Source organism: Balaenoptera physalus (genome assembly GCF_965194825.1).
Source record: "Balaenoptera physalus genome assembly, chromosome: 15".
Taxonomy (NCBI): domain Eukaryota; kingdom Metazoa; phylum Chordata; class Mammalia; order Artiodactyla; family Balaenopteridae; genus Balaenoptera; species Balaenoptera physalus.
This window is the reverse complement of record NC_138894.1, coordinates 84966682-84979417: the sequence shown is the minus strand read 5'-3', so window position 1 is coordinate 84979417 and position 12736 is coordinate 84966682. Positions and strand designations below refer to the sequence as shown.

The window sequence follows — 12736 nt, the reverse complement described above, 5'->3', positions numbered from 1 at the left end:
GAACTGCTCATATTCCCTTGCAATAGGAAAACCCGACACACTTTGCCCTGCTCCTCTCAAGGGAGAATTAGCTTCACTTCCTCTATTTATTACCCTCTTCCCCTGCTCTGATGTTCCTCCGCCCCTCACATCACATGCCCCTCTCTGCTACCGTCCTGTCTTCCACCGAACTGCCCATTTTGTGCAGACACGGTGACTGGATATTTTTCCCAAATGAACACATTTAGTCTTATATTCAAAAGTGAATATTCAAATATTCTGATTAGTGGTTCAGAATTGGTTCTGCCTGCCAATGCAGGGGACATGGGTTCGATCCCTGGTCAGGGAAGATCCCACAGGCTGTGGAGCAACTAAGTCCCTGCACCACAACTACTGAGCTCTGTGCTCTAGAGCCCGCAAGCCACAACTACTGATCCCGCGTGCTGCAATTACTGAAGCCTGCGTGCTTAGAGCTCGTGCTCCGCAACAAGAGAAGCCACCGCAATGAGAAGCCCGCACACCGCAACGAAGAGTAGCCCCCGCTTTCTGCAACTAGAGAAAGCCTGTGCACAGTAACGAAGACCCAATGCAGCCAAAAATAAATAAATAAATTTATTAAAAAAAAAAAAAAAAGAAACTGTAGGGACCCCACAGGGACATGGCTATTTGGAAATAGCCTTTTTTAGGCTTTTTCTTAGAGAAAGCCACACTGCCTTGGCCTCCATCTACATTCATTTGGCAAAGGAAATTCACCCAGCACTTGGCTGTGGAGTGGGTTGATGAGTGAGGACCTTGAGCTCAGGTCATGCAAGCGCTTGAGGAGAAAGAAGTCTTAGAGGTGTTTGGGAGCAAGGGTGCTTCTCTTCCCCATGACATCGCTTAGCCAAGGGGATGGAGATAAACATCGTTTCAGGTCAGGTAATCCTCCTCAGGAACTGCTTGAGAAGTCCGCAAGGGTTTTCTCTTTCTGTCCTAAAGGATTTCTACAGTTTAGCATATTTATCTTCTGTCTGTCATCTCTCCTATGAAGTAAGCCATATGATTTCATTCCAATTTTTTTTTCTGCTATTTTGTCCTAGTTTAAATACTCAGCTGGTGAAAGTCATCTATGTGCACAATGCACAATGCTTTGCAATTTATTTTTAAGGGGACAAAAACAAAAAGATTACTCTTTGGCTTTCCAATGAGCCTCTAACTCAAATCATGAGAGCCAAAACTTTTATTATTTTCCTAGTTTGTAGAGAAAATGATGGCAGTGACGTGAAAGCGTTGCTGGGAAGAACCACCACTGGCTTCGCTAGAAACCTCACAGGCTTCACAGCGCAGGAGGCTGTGTCAGTAACCAACTAGGAAACTGCTACTTTTATTTCTCTTTATCAGCTCAAGGACATAGGAAGATATCACATTGCACTTAAGTGTTTTCTTTAAACACACACCCAGACACACACACACACACACACACACACACACACACACACACACACACACACATCATACACCCTCTGCCCCATGAGAAGTATCTATTATCTAAGTGTGAGCTGGGTGCTGAGGTTGTGTGACAGGGCAAACGGTCCAGGTTTTTAACTTAGTCCCAACTGTGTTCAAGCACTGTCTGTGTCTCTTGCCAGCAGGAAGGCCAGGAGCTAGCTTGGGCAGTGGGGTTCTGTGGGGCTGTGGCTAGGATAAGGGACTGCGGGTTATACAAAGGTCGGGGGAGTGTGTGGACCCCAAAGGCCAAGGACAGCTTTTGAAACCAGGGCCCACAGAGTGTCGGCGTGCCAAGCACAGGGCTAGAGGCAGTGAGGGCTGGAAGTGGTCGCGTGACTGGGCTGTGGCTCTGGGGGTGTCTGCTGCACAGGTGTTGGGTAAGCCTGGGCCTCCAAAGGGGACGCTGTGTCCTGTGAACCTTGGGCGAGGTCCCGAGCATCTGAGCTTTGCATCCTCTCTTGTAAACTGAGGATGATGCCTACTTCACTGGATTGTATCGAGGATTACGTGAGAGTGTAGGCAAAGCCCTCATTTTTAGCACCTAGCACAGAGTAAGTGTTGTAAGTCTTCAAAAAAGGTGTTATTGGACTTCCTTGGTGGCTCAGTGGTTAAGAATCCGCCTGCCAATGCAGGGGACACGAGTTCGAGCCCTGGTCCAGGAAGATCCCATATGCCGCGAAGCAACTAAGCCCGCGAGCCACAACTACTGAAGCCCACGCGCCTAGAGCCCGTGCTCCGCAACAAGAGAAGCCGCCGCAATGAGAAGCCCACACACCGCAACTAAGAGTAGCCCCACTCGCTGCAAGTAGAGAAAACCCGCATGCAGCAACGAAGACCCAACACAGCCAAAAATAAATAAATAAAATAAATAAATTTAAATAAATAGATAAAAATAAAAAAGACATTGGTGACTTACAAAAGAAAAGCATCTCTTAAAAAAAAAACTAGCTTTAGGAAAAAAAGGTGTTATTACTGCTGTGATTGACGTATATACATAGAAGTATTTTATCTATACAAAAAAATTTCTTTCTAAAAATTTCAATTATAGGAAAATATGTCTAAATATCACCCTTACCTGCTTGATAAAGATAATTTTGTGGCCTAAGTCTAAGTAGAAAGTGGTATGGGATGACAGAGGCCTTTCTTTTGGAACTGCAAACCCAAAGTTGGAAAACAGTGGCAAACCTTACAACAGGCTCCAAGGGGACTTCCAAAACCCTCCCTCATCTACCTCTTCCCTCAAGATATAAAATCACTCCCTGGAGCTTGGTGCTCCAGAGTCAGACTGCCTGGGTCTTGACTGTGTCTCCTCCACGGGTTAATCTTGTGAATTTGGGCAACTTTTTCAACTTCTCTAAGCCCCAGTTTTTTCTTTAAAGGATTTTTTGTAAGATTTAAATGGAATAAACCATACAAAGCACTTAGCACTAAATACGTTTATTATTATTGTTTCATCACTGGGATAAATGTGTATGGCCAAGAAAGGGAGTGCTTCACTCACACACACACGCACGCACGCATGACACTCCTTTTAGACTGTAAGAATTATGCCTGTTCACTAACATGGCAGAGAGGAGCGCCTATCTTATGTTAACATCTAATTTAGGAGTAAGGACAGCAAGTCTAAACCTACTTCGTGTTTTTAGCCCCCACAGCGCCAATCTCAGGCGCCCTGTATGTACTGTCTACGTGATTGAATGGTACCAATCAATCAGGCTTCTCGTATTTACAGAGTTGAAGTTCAAGCTTGAGTTCTGGCTTCAAGAGCACTACAGGGACCATCAGGCTGATGCCTCTAATTCTTCTCAGGTGTTTTGGCCCGTGGTTAAAAGTCTGGACCCGAGGCAGCCTGCTTAGGGTCGAATCTTAGGGCTACCAGTCATTAGGTGTGGGGTTTGGGCAAATTACTTAATCCCTCTGTGCCTCAATTTCTTTTTTGAAAAAAATATGTTATTGAAGTAGAGTTGATTTACAATGTTGTGTTCATTTCTGCTGTACAGCAAAGTGATTCAGTTATACATATATGTATTCTTTTTCATATTCTTTTCCGTTACGGTTTATCACAGGATGTTGAATATAGTTCCTTGGACTATACAGTAGGACCTTGTTGTTTATCCATCCTATATATAATAGTTTGCTTCTGCTAATCCCAAACTCCCAACCCTTCTCTCCCCCACTCCCCTCCTCCTTGGCAACCACAAGTCTGTTCTCTACATCTGTGAATGTTTCTGTTTTCATAGATATGGTCATTTGTGTCATATTTTAGATTCCACATATAAGTGATATCATATGGTATTTGTCTTTCTGACTTACTTCGCTTTAGTATGATAATCTCGAGGTCCATCTGTGTTGCTGCAAATTGTGCCTCAATTTCTAATATTAGTAAAAGAGGATTGGTGATGATCATGGCACATACTTCATAGGGTTGTTTCGAGGATTAATGTGAGTTAACCTCTCTTAAGCACCTAGAATAAGACCTGGTGCAGCCTTGGCCTCCAGGCATGTTCCACTCAAACACGTCCTCCACAAGCAGCGGGAGTGATGGCTCCAGGGTTCTGCTGGCCAGATCCGGCCTCTGCTTAAATCTCATCGTGATGACTAGAAGCTCCTGTCATCTACAAGGTAAACTCCAAGTGCCTTATCATTATGAACAAGGCTCTCCTCTCCAGCTCCAGTTGACCCCCTGGGACCATGGAATGACTGGTAGTTTCTTGCACAATTCATGCTAGGTCTAACCGTCAAGCAATGGCTAGAATGCTCTCCTCCAAACTTTCACCTTGTTAAAAGGGCTCTACTTTTAAAGGAACAGCCTTTTAAGAACCCACAGGAATGTTACTTAAAAAGCAAGGCTGCAGACGTCATACCTTACAGAAAGCGCTCCAGATTCTTTACCATGGCCTCATCTGTGTGCAACTATTTCTAAGATTTGACCCAGGTTTAGTCTGCCTCCGATGGCTCGTCTCTTGACTCTAATATCACTTTCTAGCCATCCACCAGTGTTTGGACAGCCACTGAAGTACTACAGGTGCTAATATTGCAATGGGGACACAGAAGGCTCCCAGGGCTGCCACATACAGTTGTGCAGGTGGTGCCCTATGATTCAATTTATCATAGCACTTACACATGGTTTTATAAGTATTTTTACTTCTCTATTTCCACCCTCAATACTCTCAGCAACGCAAAGAGAAGAAGCTTTTTAATTTAACTTTCTGTCCTCCGCACCCAGTGCAGTACTTGGTATGCAGCATGTAGCAAATTAAAACTCACAGGCTAATCCATGACTCCTTCTCAGCTCCTTGTACCATGCTAAGACCTGGCAAAATAATCATCCATACCTTCAAGGAACGGCAATGTGATTGGAAAAGTAAGTTAGACTTATGTGACTAGATAACTAGAACATCAGGCACTAAGTATTAGTGGTGAATGAATGGGGTCAAAGCTTTGTACTGTCTGTCCATCAGAGAAGGGAGAATTTCTAAGAACTGAGGAGATGGGATGTGAGCCAAGCCTTGCATCTTGTAGGTGCTCCCCGTGACCGCATTACATGGATGACTTCTTCTGGGAGGCAGTGTGTGTAGTGGAAGGAGCCTGGGACTTGGCATTTGTGCCCTTAGGTTGCATCCTGCCTTTTCTATCTTCTTGCTGTGTTTACTGGGTCTCTTTCTGAACCCGGGCTTTCTCATCTTTAGAGGGTGGTTTATAACCTCTACCCTACAGAATTGCTATGAAAATTAAGATGAACTAGTGAATCTAAAATAGATGAGTGTAGGGAATTCCCTGGTGGTCCGGTGGCTAAGACTCCACGCTTTCAATGCCAAGGGCACGGGTTTGATCCCTGGTTGGGGAACTGGGGTCCTGCAAGCCTCATGGAGTGGCCAAAAATTAAAAAGTAAAATAAAATAAATGAATCTCAATCTCTGCACACAACAGGAATTCAACAGAGTAACTCTCATTTTAACTAGACTCCAGGCTTAGATTTTTTTGGTTACTGACCAGATTCTTATTCATTGAAGGCTTTTCTGCAGCATCCTGGGAGGTTGCAATCCATCTGACCCTTCCCTCTGCCTTGAGCAAACGGCTCACACAGACTGCCTCATGTGTACGGGGATCCAGGAAGTCACAAGGGAAACAGACCTTCCGCCTTGCTGCTTCTCCAGGGTCTGGTGACAGCACTATTTCTCAGGAGATAGGCTTTAAAGTGCCATTGTCCATGCTGATTTATCTGCTGCTACGGAGCATGGCAATATTGATTTTATAGGTAAAGTAGTTATTTTTGTTAAGCTTGGAAATATCATAACATATTCCTATAGCCCTTTACATTTTCCAAAGGCAAGTTTCAGTTTTCAATCTTCTTAACTTTCTAGCAACAAGGTATATAGGACCGTCCAAATTTTCACACAAGGAAGGCAAGGTCCATAAATGAATGAGTCACTCAGTGTTCCACAGTAGAGTAGGGTCAGAAAGAGGACTAGGGTTCAGGTGCCCTGGGTTGCAGTTCCAAACTGTTGGGTTAAATTTAAAGTTCTCTTTGGCAGTGGTACCAAGGATGGGGTGGTGGTGGAAGTGGGCAACCCCAGCACAGAGTAGTCATTTTATTATTGTCATTGTTTGGAATTGACACTTCATAGCGGTAATAAAACACAGACCAACTTTTAGTCAGCTTTATCATTGTTTCTAAATTATCTATAGGTAATGCATCCCTTTATTAGGTAATGCATACTCCATCAGCACCGGAGGCTGATTGACTCTGACCACCCACCCAGGGTAACCATTGTTCTTTGGTAAAGAACTCTGTCTAAATTGGTTTCATCTAAAATTACCTATCTATCTATCTATCTATCTATCTATCTATCTATCTATCTACCTATCTATCATCTATCTATCAGGTTGCATTTGAAGGAGGGAATTTTGATTTCTAAGCAGAGGTGACTTGAGGTCAAAGAAAATGGGAGAGATGCATTTGTGACTACATATATTGTGGCTCTTACTTCCCTTGACTCAAGCAATCAAGAATTGACTGAGTGCAGTTTTAAGCTTTTTTGGCATACATACAGCATACCATGTGTAGACATGGTGAAGGTGTGGTCTCTATGAGGTCAGTATTAGTATTTCAATTCTACAGACAAAAGCTGAAGCTAAGAGAGATGCATTAACACGTCCAAGGTCACAATGACTCAGGAGCCAATGTAAGGTTAGTCTGACTCCAATGGCTGCATTCTTGTAATAGTACCACATTCCATCTGTCCACCAATGTCTGAACAGCCTCTAAAGTACTAAAAAATGCTAATATTGCAAAGGAGACACACCACAGAGGGCTCCCAGGGCCACCATTTTTGGGGTTGAGCCCTGCACAGAGGTGCTTGGCCAGAGGTCAGTTGGGCTGAAATAGGTCCAAGCTCTGCATTTTCCTAACTTGGTGCCGAGATGCCTTATGGGCTAGCGGTGCTATGGGACCATTGGTAGTTTCAGACTCAAGCATTGAAGCAGTCTATTGCCTCCTGTTTCCAGTTGATTCTTCACCTCTGGCTAGTGTGATATGCCCAGTTGTCCATGCCTCTGTCATGACTGTTACTGGGGCCATGACTGTCATTCCCTTAGAAGCTTGTCATTCTGAAAATTAGACACCAAACCACTCATTAGTCTGTGCAGCAAATCCTGGGTCCTTCTCTATGGGTATAACTACAGTGAAAAGTTTACCGTAACAACCTGGGATTTGAAAGCTGAGACAATCTGTACCCGTATGTTACTCTTTGGAAAAGAGGACCAAGAAATTTTAAAGTCCTCTTAGGAATATGCCTTGGGATTGGAGACTTCTTTTTAACGTGTTGCAATCATAGTCACAATAGCTTATAAATGTTTTTTGAATGAATGACATTTAAGTTCATATTAAAATATTTATTCCAATAACTCAGTACTGTGGGAACTATGCATTCTGACTGATATGAAAGCTTATCTATCATTTAATCTGTATTAGCTTCAAGGGAAGAAAAATGACAGATCTGGGAGTCAGGCAACTTTGGCTTTTCTATTCCCATCTTTGCCATAGCCTTTTGGTGTGACACTGAGCAAGTCATTGTCATCTCCAGAATGCAAATAAAAGGATGCACTCAGTAGTCTCTAAGTCCCTTCATGGGTGTGATCATGGGTTACTTTCGATCAAGTACCATGTTCACACAGTAATGTGTTTCATCGCATTTTAAAGCTGGAAGGGGGTTTAATGATCCTCTGGTCTACACTCATTTTACAGGTGCTCTTTGCAAAGTAGAACAGATGTTATTATCCTCCTTTTAGAAATTAAAATTCTCAGGCCCTGAGGGGGTGAGTCATTTGCTCTAAAGGAGGTGAGCTCTAGCTCACTTCCTGCTACTCCACACTGTCAACTAGGCTTTACTGGGTCCATTTTAGTCTTGTCCACTTTCTGTGGCCTGGTCCTCAATGCAGATAAAAAAGCACCAACTAGCATGGGCTCAGCTACAGGCCTTCGAATGCTAACAGTGTTAGGCTGTCCTGTGCCTCCATTTTCCTCTGAGGGTAGAAATGCTTCATTGCAGGGGAAATGCAAGTCTGGTTCTGGTTTGTTTCTTACCAGAGTGAGAGTCTACATTGACAAACATGGAAGCCAGGCAGCTTTCCTTATTGTAAGAGCAGGTTTTCTGGGTGACCAGGGTCAGGGGAGAGAGGAGTCAGAACCCAGTCAGTCGTGCTGGTACTGGTTAATTTGACCGTGCACATACAGTAACAACGAGAACAAAACCTACATTTATTAAGTGTCTATGTATACCAAGGATTTGACAGATATTGTCTCATTCAGAAAATGAAATTTCTGAAAATAGAAGTTTAAGAAATCAGCAATTTTAGAAAGAAGCTTTAGAGAGGGAAAAATATGATAGCGTCTGGAAGCGGAAATGATCTTACGTGGTTTAGAATATAAGGCCTGAAAGCCCACGGTGACGGGGACCACCACATCCACCTGAGGTCTACTGAGAGTACCTCTCTCTCCGAGTCGCAGTCACGTCACCTGCCTCTACCGAAACCAAAGAGGTTTTTTTCTAAAGGTGGGCTTTGGGGTCTTAAGAGGGATCTTGGGTCAACCACTTCCTAGTGGCACTACAACTTCCTACCAGGGAAATCTTTACTGAGTCTCTCAACCTCTTAGAGCCTCAGTATTTTTATCTGTAAAGTGTGTTTTGTTCTTTTTTAAGATAAAGGTTAGTTATAACAATATATAAAATTCCTTGAATAGAATCAACAGATTCTAGGCTTTCCAATAAGAGTTGAAGGGAGAGAAAGAGGAGAAGGGAAAGGAGAAGTCATTTATTACATTTATTATGTTTCATTAACGTTATTATTCTTCAAGATATGGCTTAGGGTCTTTTAGTAAATGGCCAAATGAAGAGCATTCTTCCACAGATGACCTGCTTGAGCATTTTTCCCCCTGAGCCAAGCTAATTAAAAAATACCACAAATGTTCTAATTATGCCATTGACATTTCTTTTCGATAACTGCAAAGGGACTTTAATAACCATGTTAAAGGGCACATTAATATGAAATGTAACTCACTGTGATTCTGATGTTCATACGAATTTGTAGAATTAGTTGCACGGAGAATCAGTTACATCTGTGGGACAAATGGGGAATCTGAGACCCCCTTTCCAAAGCACAGGGTCTATCTCTCAGAGCATTAGGAAGTGAAGCAAAGTAGCAGGACCATCCAACTTAACACATTCAGCGGCATTTGGAGCTATGGTGGGGAAAACAGGCTCCCGAGTTAATTTCACACTTCCTCTATACATTTCAAAAAACAAGGTGTGACTCTGCAGCTGGATTTTAAAAAGACCTTCAGAAGGCTAAATGCCAGGTATTTTCCAAACTCCTTGCCCTAAAGGAGCTTTCTGTTTCCCCGTGTCTGTTTGCTGGGGGAAAATCCCAAACTGCTCAGTTAAAGCTAGGGCTTTAAGCTTCTCGAAGGATATTTCCTGCTCATTAAGGCTCTGGGTTTACTGGAGCTGCCGGCTTTTGTCATTCTCAATATAGGAGTGCTGGGGGCTTGTCTGCACTCTGCAAAACCCAAGGAAATTTGCTAAAGAGGAAGGAAAGGAGGAAACGGGCATCCAAGGTTTGCCTGTGTTCCCTCCTCCCAAGAGCCCCATGAAGTAAGAGCTGTTGTCTGCATTTGACAAATGAAGAATCCAAGCTCAGAGGGGTTACCTTGTCCCTAGACCACACCGCTTCTCCAACATTGCACCCCATCTGCTCCGAAATATCTAAGCAGTCGTGGCCCCTCTGGGGCACTCTGCTCCTCTCCACCAGGCCCCTCACCACCACTTCCTTGCTGCAGATTGCCCTAGGTTTGTTTTTCTTCGCTCCCTCATTAATGAGTTCCACAGGACGATGTTAAGTCTAGTTATGCAGCTTTAATTGGTTTAGTTACAACAAGATAATTCCTTTTTTCTTCTCTCAGAGGCCTTTCTGTTTAAAGACATTTTAGCTGGAAGATGCTAATTATCAATGAGGAGAAAGTGACACCTGAAGAGTTCATTTTCCATCTTGGTCCTTGGTTTCTCCTTTGAACTCCCTCTACCCGGCCCTCTTTCCCACTTCATCACTTCTCCCCGACCATCATAAAAGAGACCTCTGCCCTGGCCGGGCGGCAGAACTTTCCTTCTCACTTGCCAGGGAGTCGTTCTCTCTGCAGTTGTGTCGCAGGCATGGACAACCTGCGTGAGACCTTCCTCAGCCTCGAAGACGGCTTGGGCTCCTCCGACGGCCCTGGCCTGCTGTCCTCCTGGGACTGGAAAGACAGGGCAGGGCCCTTTGAGCTGACCCAGGCCTCTCCCACCCAGAGCCTCTCTCCGGCCCCATCGATGGAGTCCTATTCTTCTTCTCCTTGTCCGGCTGTGGCTGGGCTGTCCTGTGGGCACGGAGGTGCCAACGATGGGGGCAGCAATGCCTGCAGCGGCCTTGGGACTGGAGGCCTGGTGGAGGTGGGTTATGATGTGTTAGCTTTCCAGCCTGCCTATCTGCAGGGCGCTGGTGGCCCCAAAACCCAGAAGGGCACCAAAGTCAGGATGTCCGTTCAGCGGAGACGGAAGGCCAGCGAGAGGGAGAAGCTCCGGATGAGGACCTTGGCTGATGCCCTGCACACCCTCCGGAATTACCTGCCACCCGTCTACAGCCAAAGGGGCCAGCCGCTCACCAAGATCCAGACGTTGAAGTACACCATCAAGTACATCGGAGAACTCACAGACCTTCTCAACAGCGGGCGAGAGCCTCGGCCCCAGAGCACTTGAGCTCGGCCCAGGGACTCAGGGACTTACCACCCAGCCCCCTGCGCGGGGGCAGAGCAGCTTTAAAGACCTGGACCACCTCACGGCACAACAGCACCTGGTTATCTTTATACAGTGAGTGTGGTGACCTTGTTGTCTGAAAAGCTCTAAGGGAATTCCCACTGGACTAGTCAGGACCACCAGAACACTTAACTGCCAGACAGCAGGTACTTTTGCTTCCAGTTTTCCCACCATTTCTCAAGAGACTTGCCCTTTGCAAAGAGACAGTTGGCTTTGCCCTTTTCTGTCTATTCAAGGTATTTTTAAGGGTCAATGATTTCAAATGTATTTTTTCAATTGTGTAAAATTGTTACAATTAATCTTCTCCTGCCATTTTTGGGGGGGAGCTTTCTTTCTGTTGCTAACTAAACCTGTATTTTGTACGGGATCCAGGGTGACACCTGGATTCTTATTTAGAAAGATTAGTGTCAAGTAAAGGGCTACAGCGCTCCTGTTTTATTTTGTTTGTGCATGTGTGTGTGTGTGTGTGTGTGTGTGTGTGTGTGTGTGTGTGTGTGAGACTAAAATCAGGCCTTTGCTTTTGCAGGGAACAAAATCACTTAAATGCAGAAGAAATTAGTGTCATGGGAAATAGAAACTCACAGGCAGACAGGCTACATTAAGACAGAGTGGAGAGTTTAAAGACCAGCCCCTTCTCTCTTAAGGGAAAGAAAAGGAGGCTTTATAGGCTCTTGGAGCCAGAGAATGAGGGGGTTGGAAGGAGGAGGAAAAAGAGGAAGACTCAGCATCACAGCCGGGGCTTGAATAGAGCTGGGAGGGTGGGCGCTCCCTGAGCCAGGCCGGGTGTGAATATGACCTCATTGAATCCCTTCACTTACTCATTTCTCAAATGAAGAGATTGGTCCAGAAAGAATAGGAGACTAGTTTGAGTCTAGAGATAAGTGAAAGGGTCAGGATTAGAACTCAAGTCTATATCTAACCCCTCCAAAGGGATTTATTTCTTTATCCATATCTCCTCCTCCTACACCCCCAAATCACCTCACATGCACGCCCACACAAACACACCCCCGTCTTCACAGTACCTCATCTTAGGGTGGTGACTGTAGCACCCTCAGCTTGGCTGATTTGATGGCACATGTCATTGAAATGGAGGCTTTGAATTAAGGAGTTTCTCAAAAACTAGTAGGCTTTTTTAGGGCTGAATTTTTCTCCCAATTGTTATTAACCAGCTGCATTTTTTTTTTTTGGTGAATTGTCTCCTGTCATTTTTTCTACTGGTTATTTTTCTTGTTTTTAATAACAAATTACAAAGGCAGTAGATGTGCTCACAATTTAATATATAACGTCTCCACTTTCTTTCCTTTGCTGATACAAATGTATACAAATAAATATAGGTGTATATATATATTTTTAAGAATACCTTGAATTCTGCAAATTGCTTTTTTTTTTACTTAGCAATATATAGTAAAAGTCCTTCCAGTTTAACACAAATAAATCCATGTTGTAAGTGCCATTATGTCCTTGATTTTATAGATGAGGAAATTGAAGCACAGACTTGCCCTAAGTCACACGTGAAAAATATAGTGGAAAGTAGAGGTTCAAACAATGTTCCATAACACAGGTATGCTATGCTAAACATAATTTGTTTAATTAATCACCTTTTGAATGAAATTTAGGTTGTTTTCAGTTTTTTATTACCAAAAACAGCTGTTAACAAACATCACAGACAACTAGCTTTAGCCACTGATATTATCATTAGCCTGAAAATTTCCCAGAAATGGGATTCCTGGATCAGAGTTGTGTGCTTGCACATTGTAAATTTAAATAAATACAGTTAGGTGTAGAAAAGTTTGTAGTTATTTACCCTCCCCCAACATTATGGGACAGAAGCAGCTAGTCCACGATGTCCCTGGATATCATCAATCATCTGAAATTTTCAATGGATTAAAAAAGGGTTATGCTGTTCTTGTGTTAATTTTAAT

The 12736-nt window shown here is 43.9% G+C and overlaps 1 protein-coding gene across 1 annotated transcript; it reads left to right on the top strand.

Annotated features, from left to right (window-relative positions):
• The first annotated feature begins 3557 nt into the window (after positions 1-3557).
• Positions 3558-11279, top strand: MSGN1 (mesogenin 1). The gene has a single exon (XM_082428097.1). The coding sequence runs from the start codon at positions 10176-10178 to the stop codon at positions 10755-10757; it is 582 nt and encodes a 193-aa protein (XP_082284223.1). The 5' UTR covers positions 3558-10175; the 3' UTR covers positions 10758-11279.
• The last annotated feature ends 1457 nt before the right edge of the window (positions 11280-12736 follow it).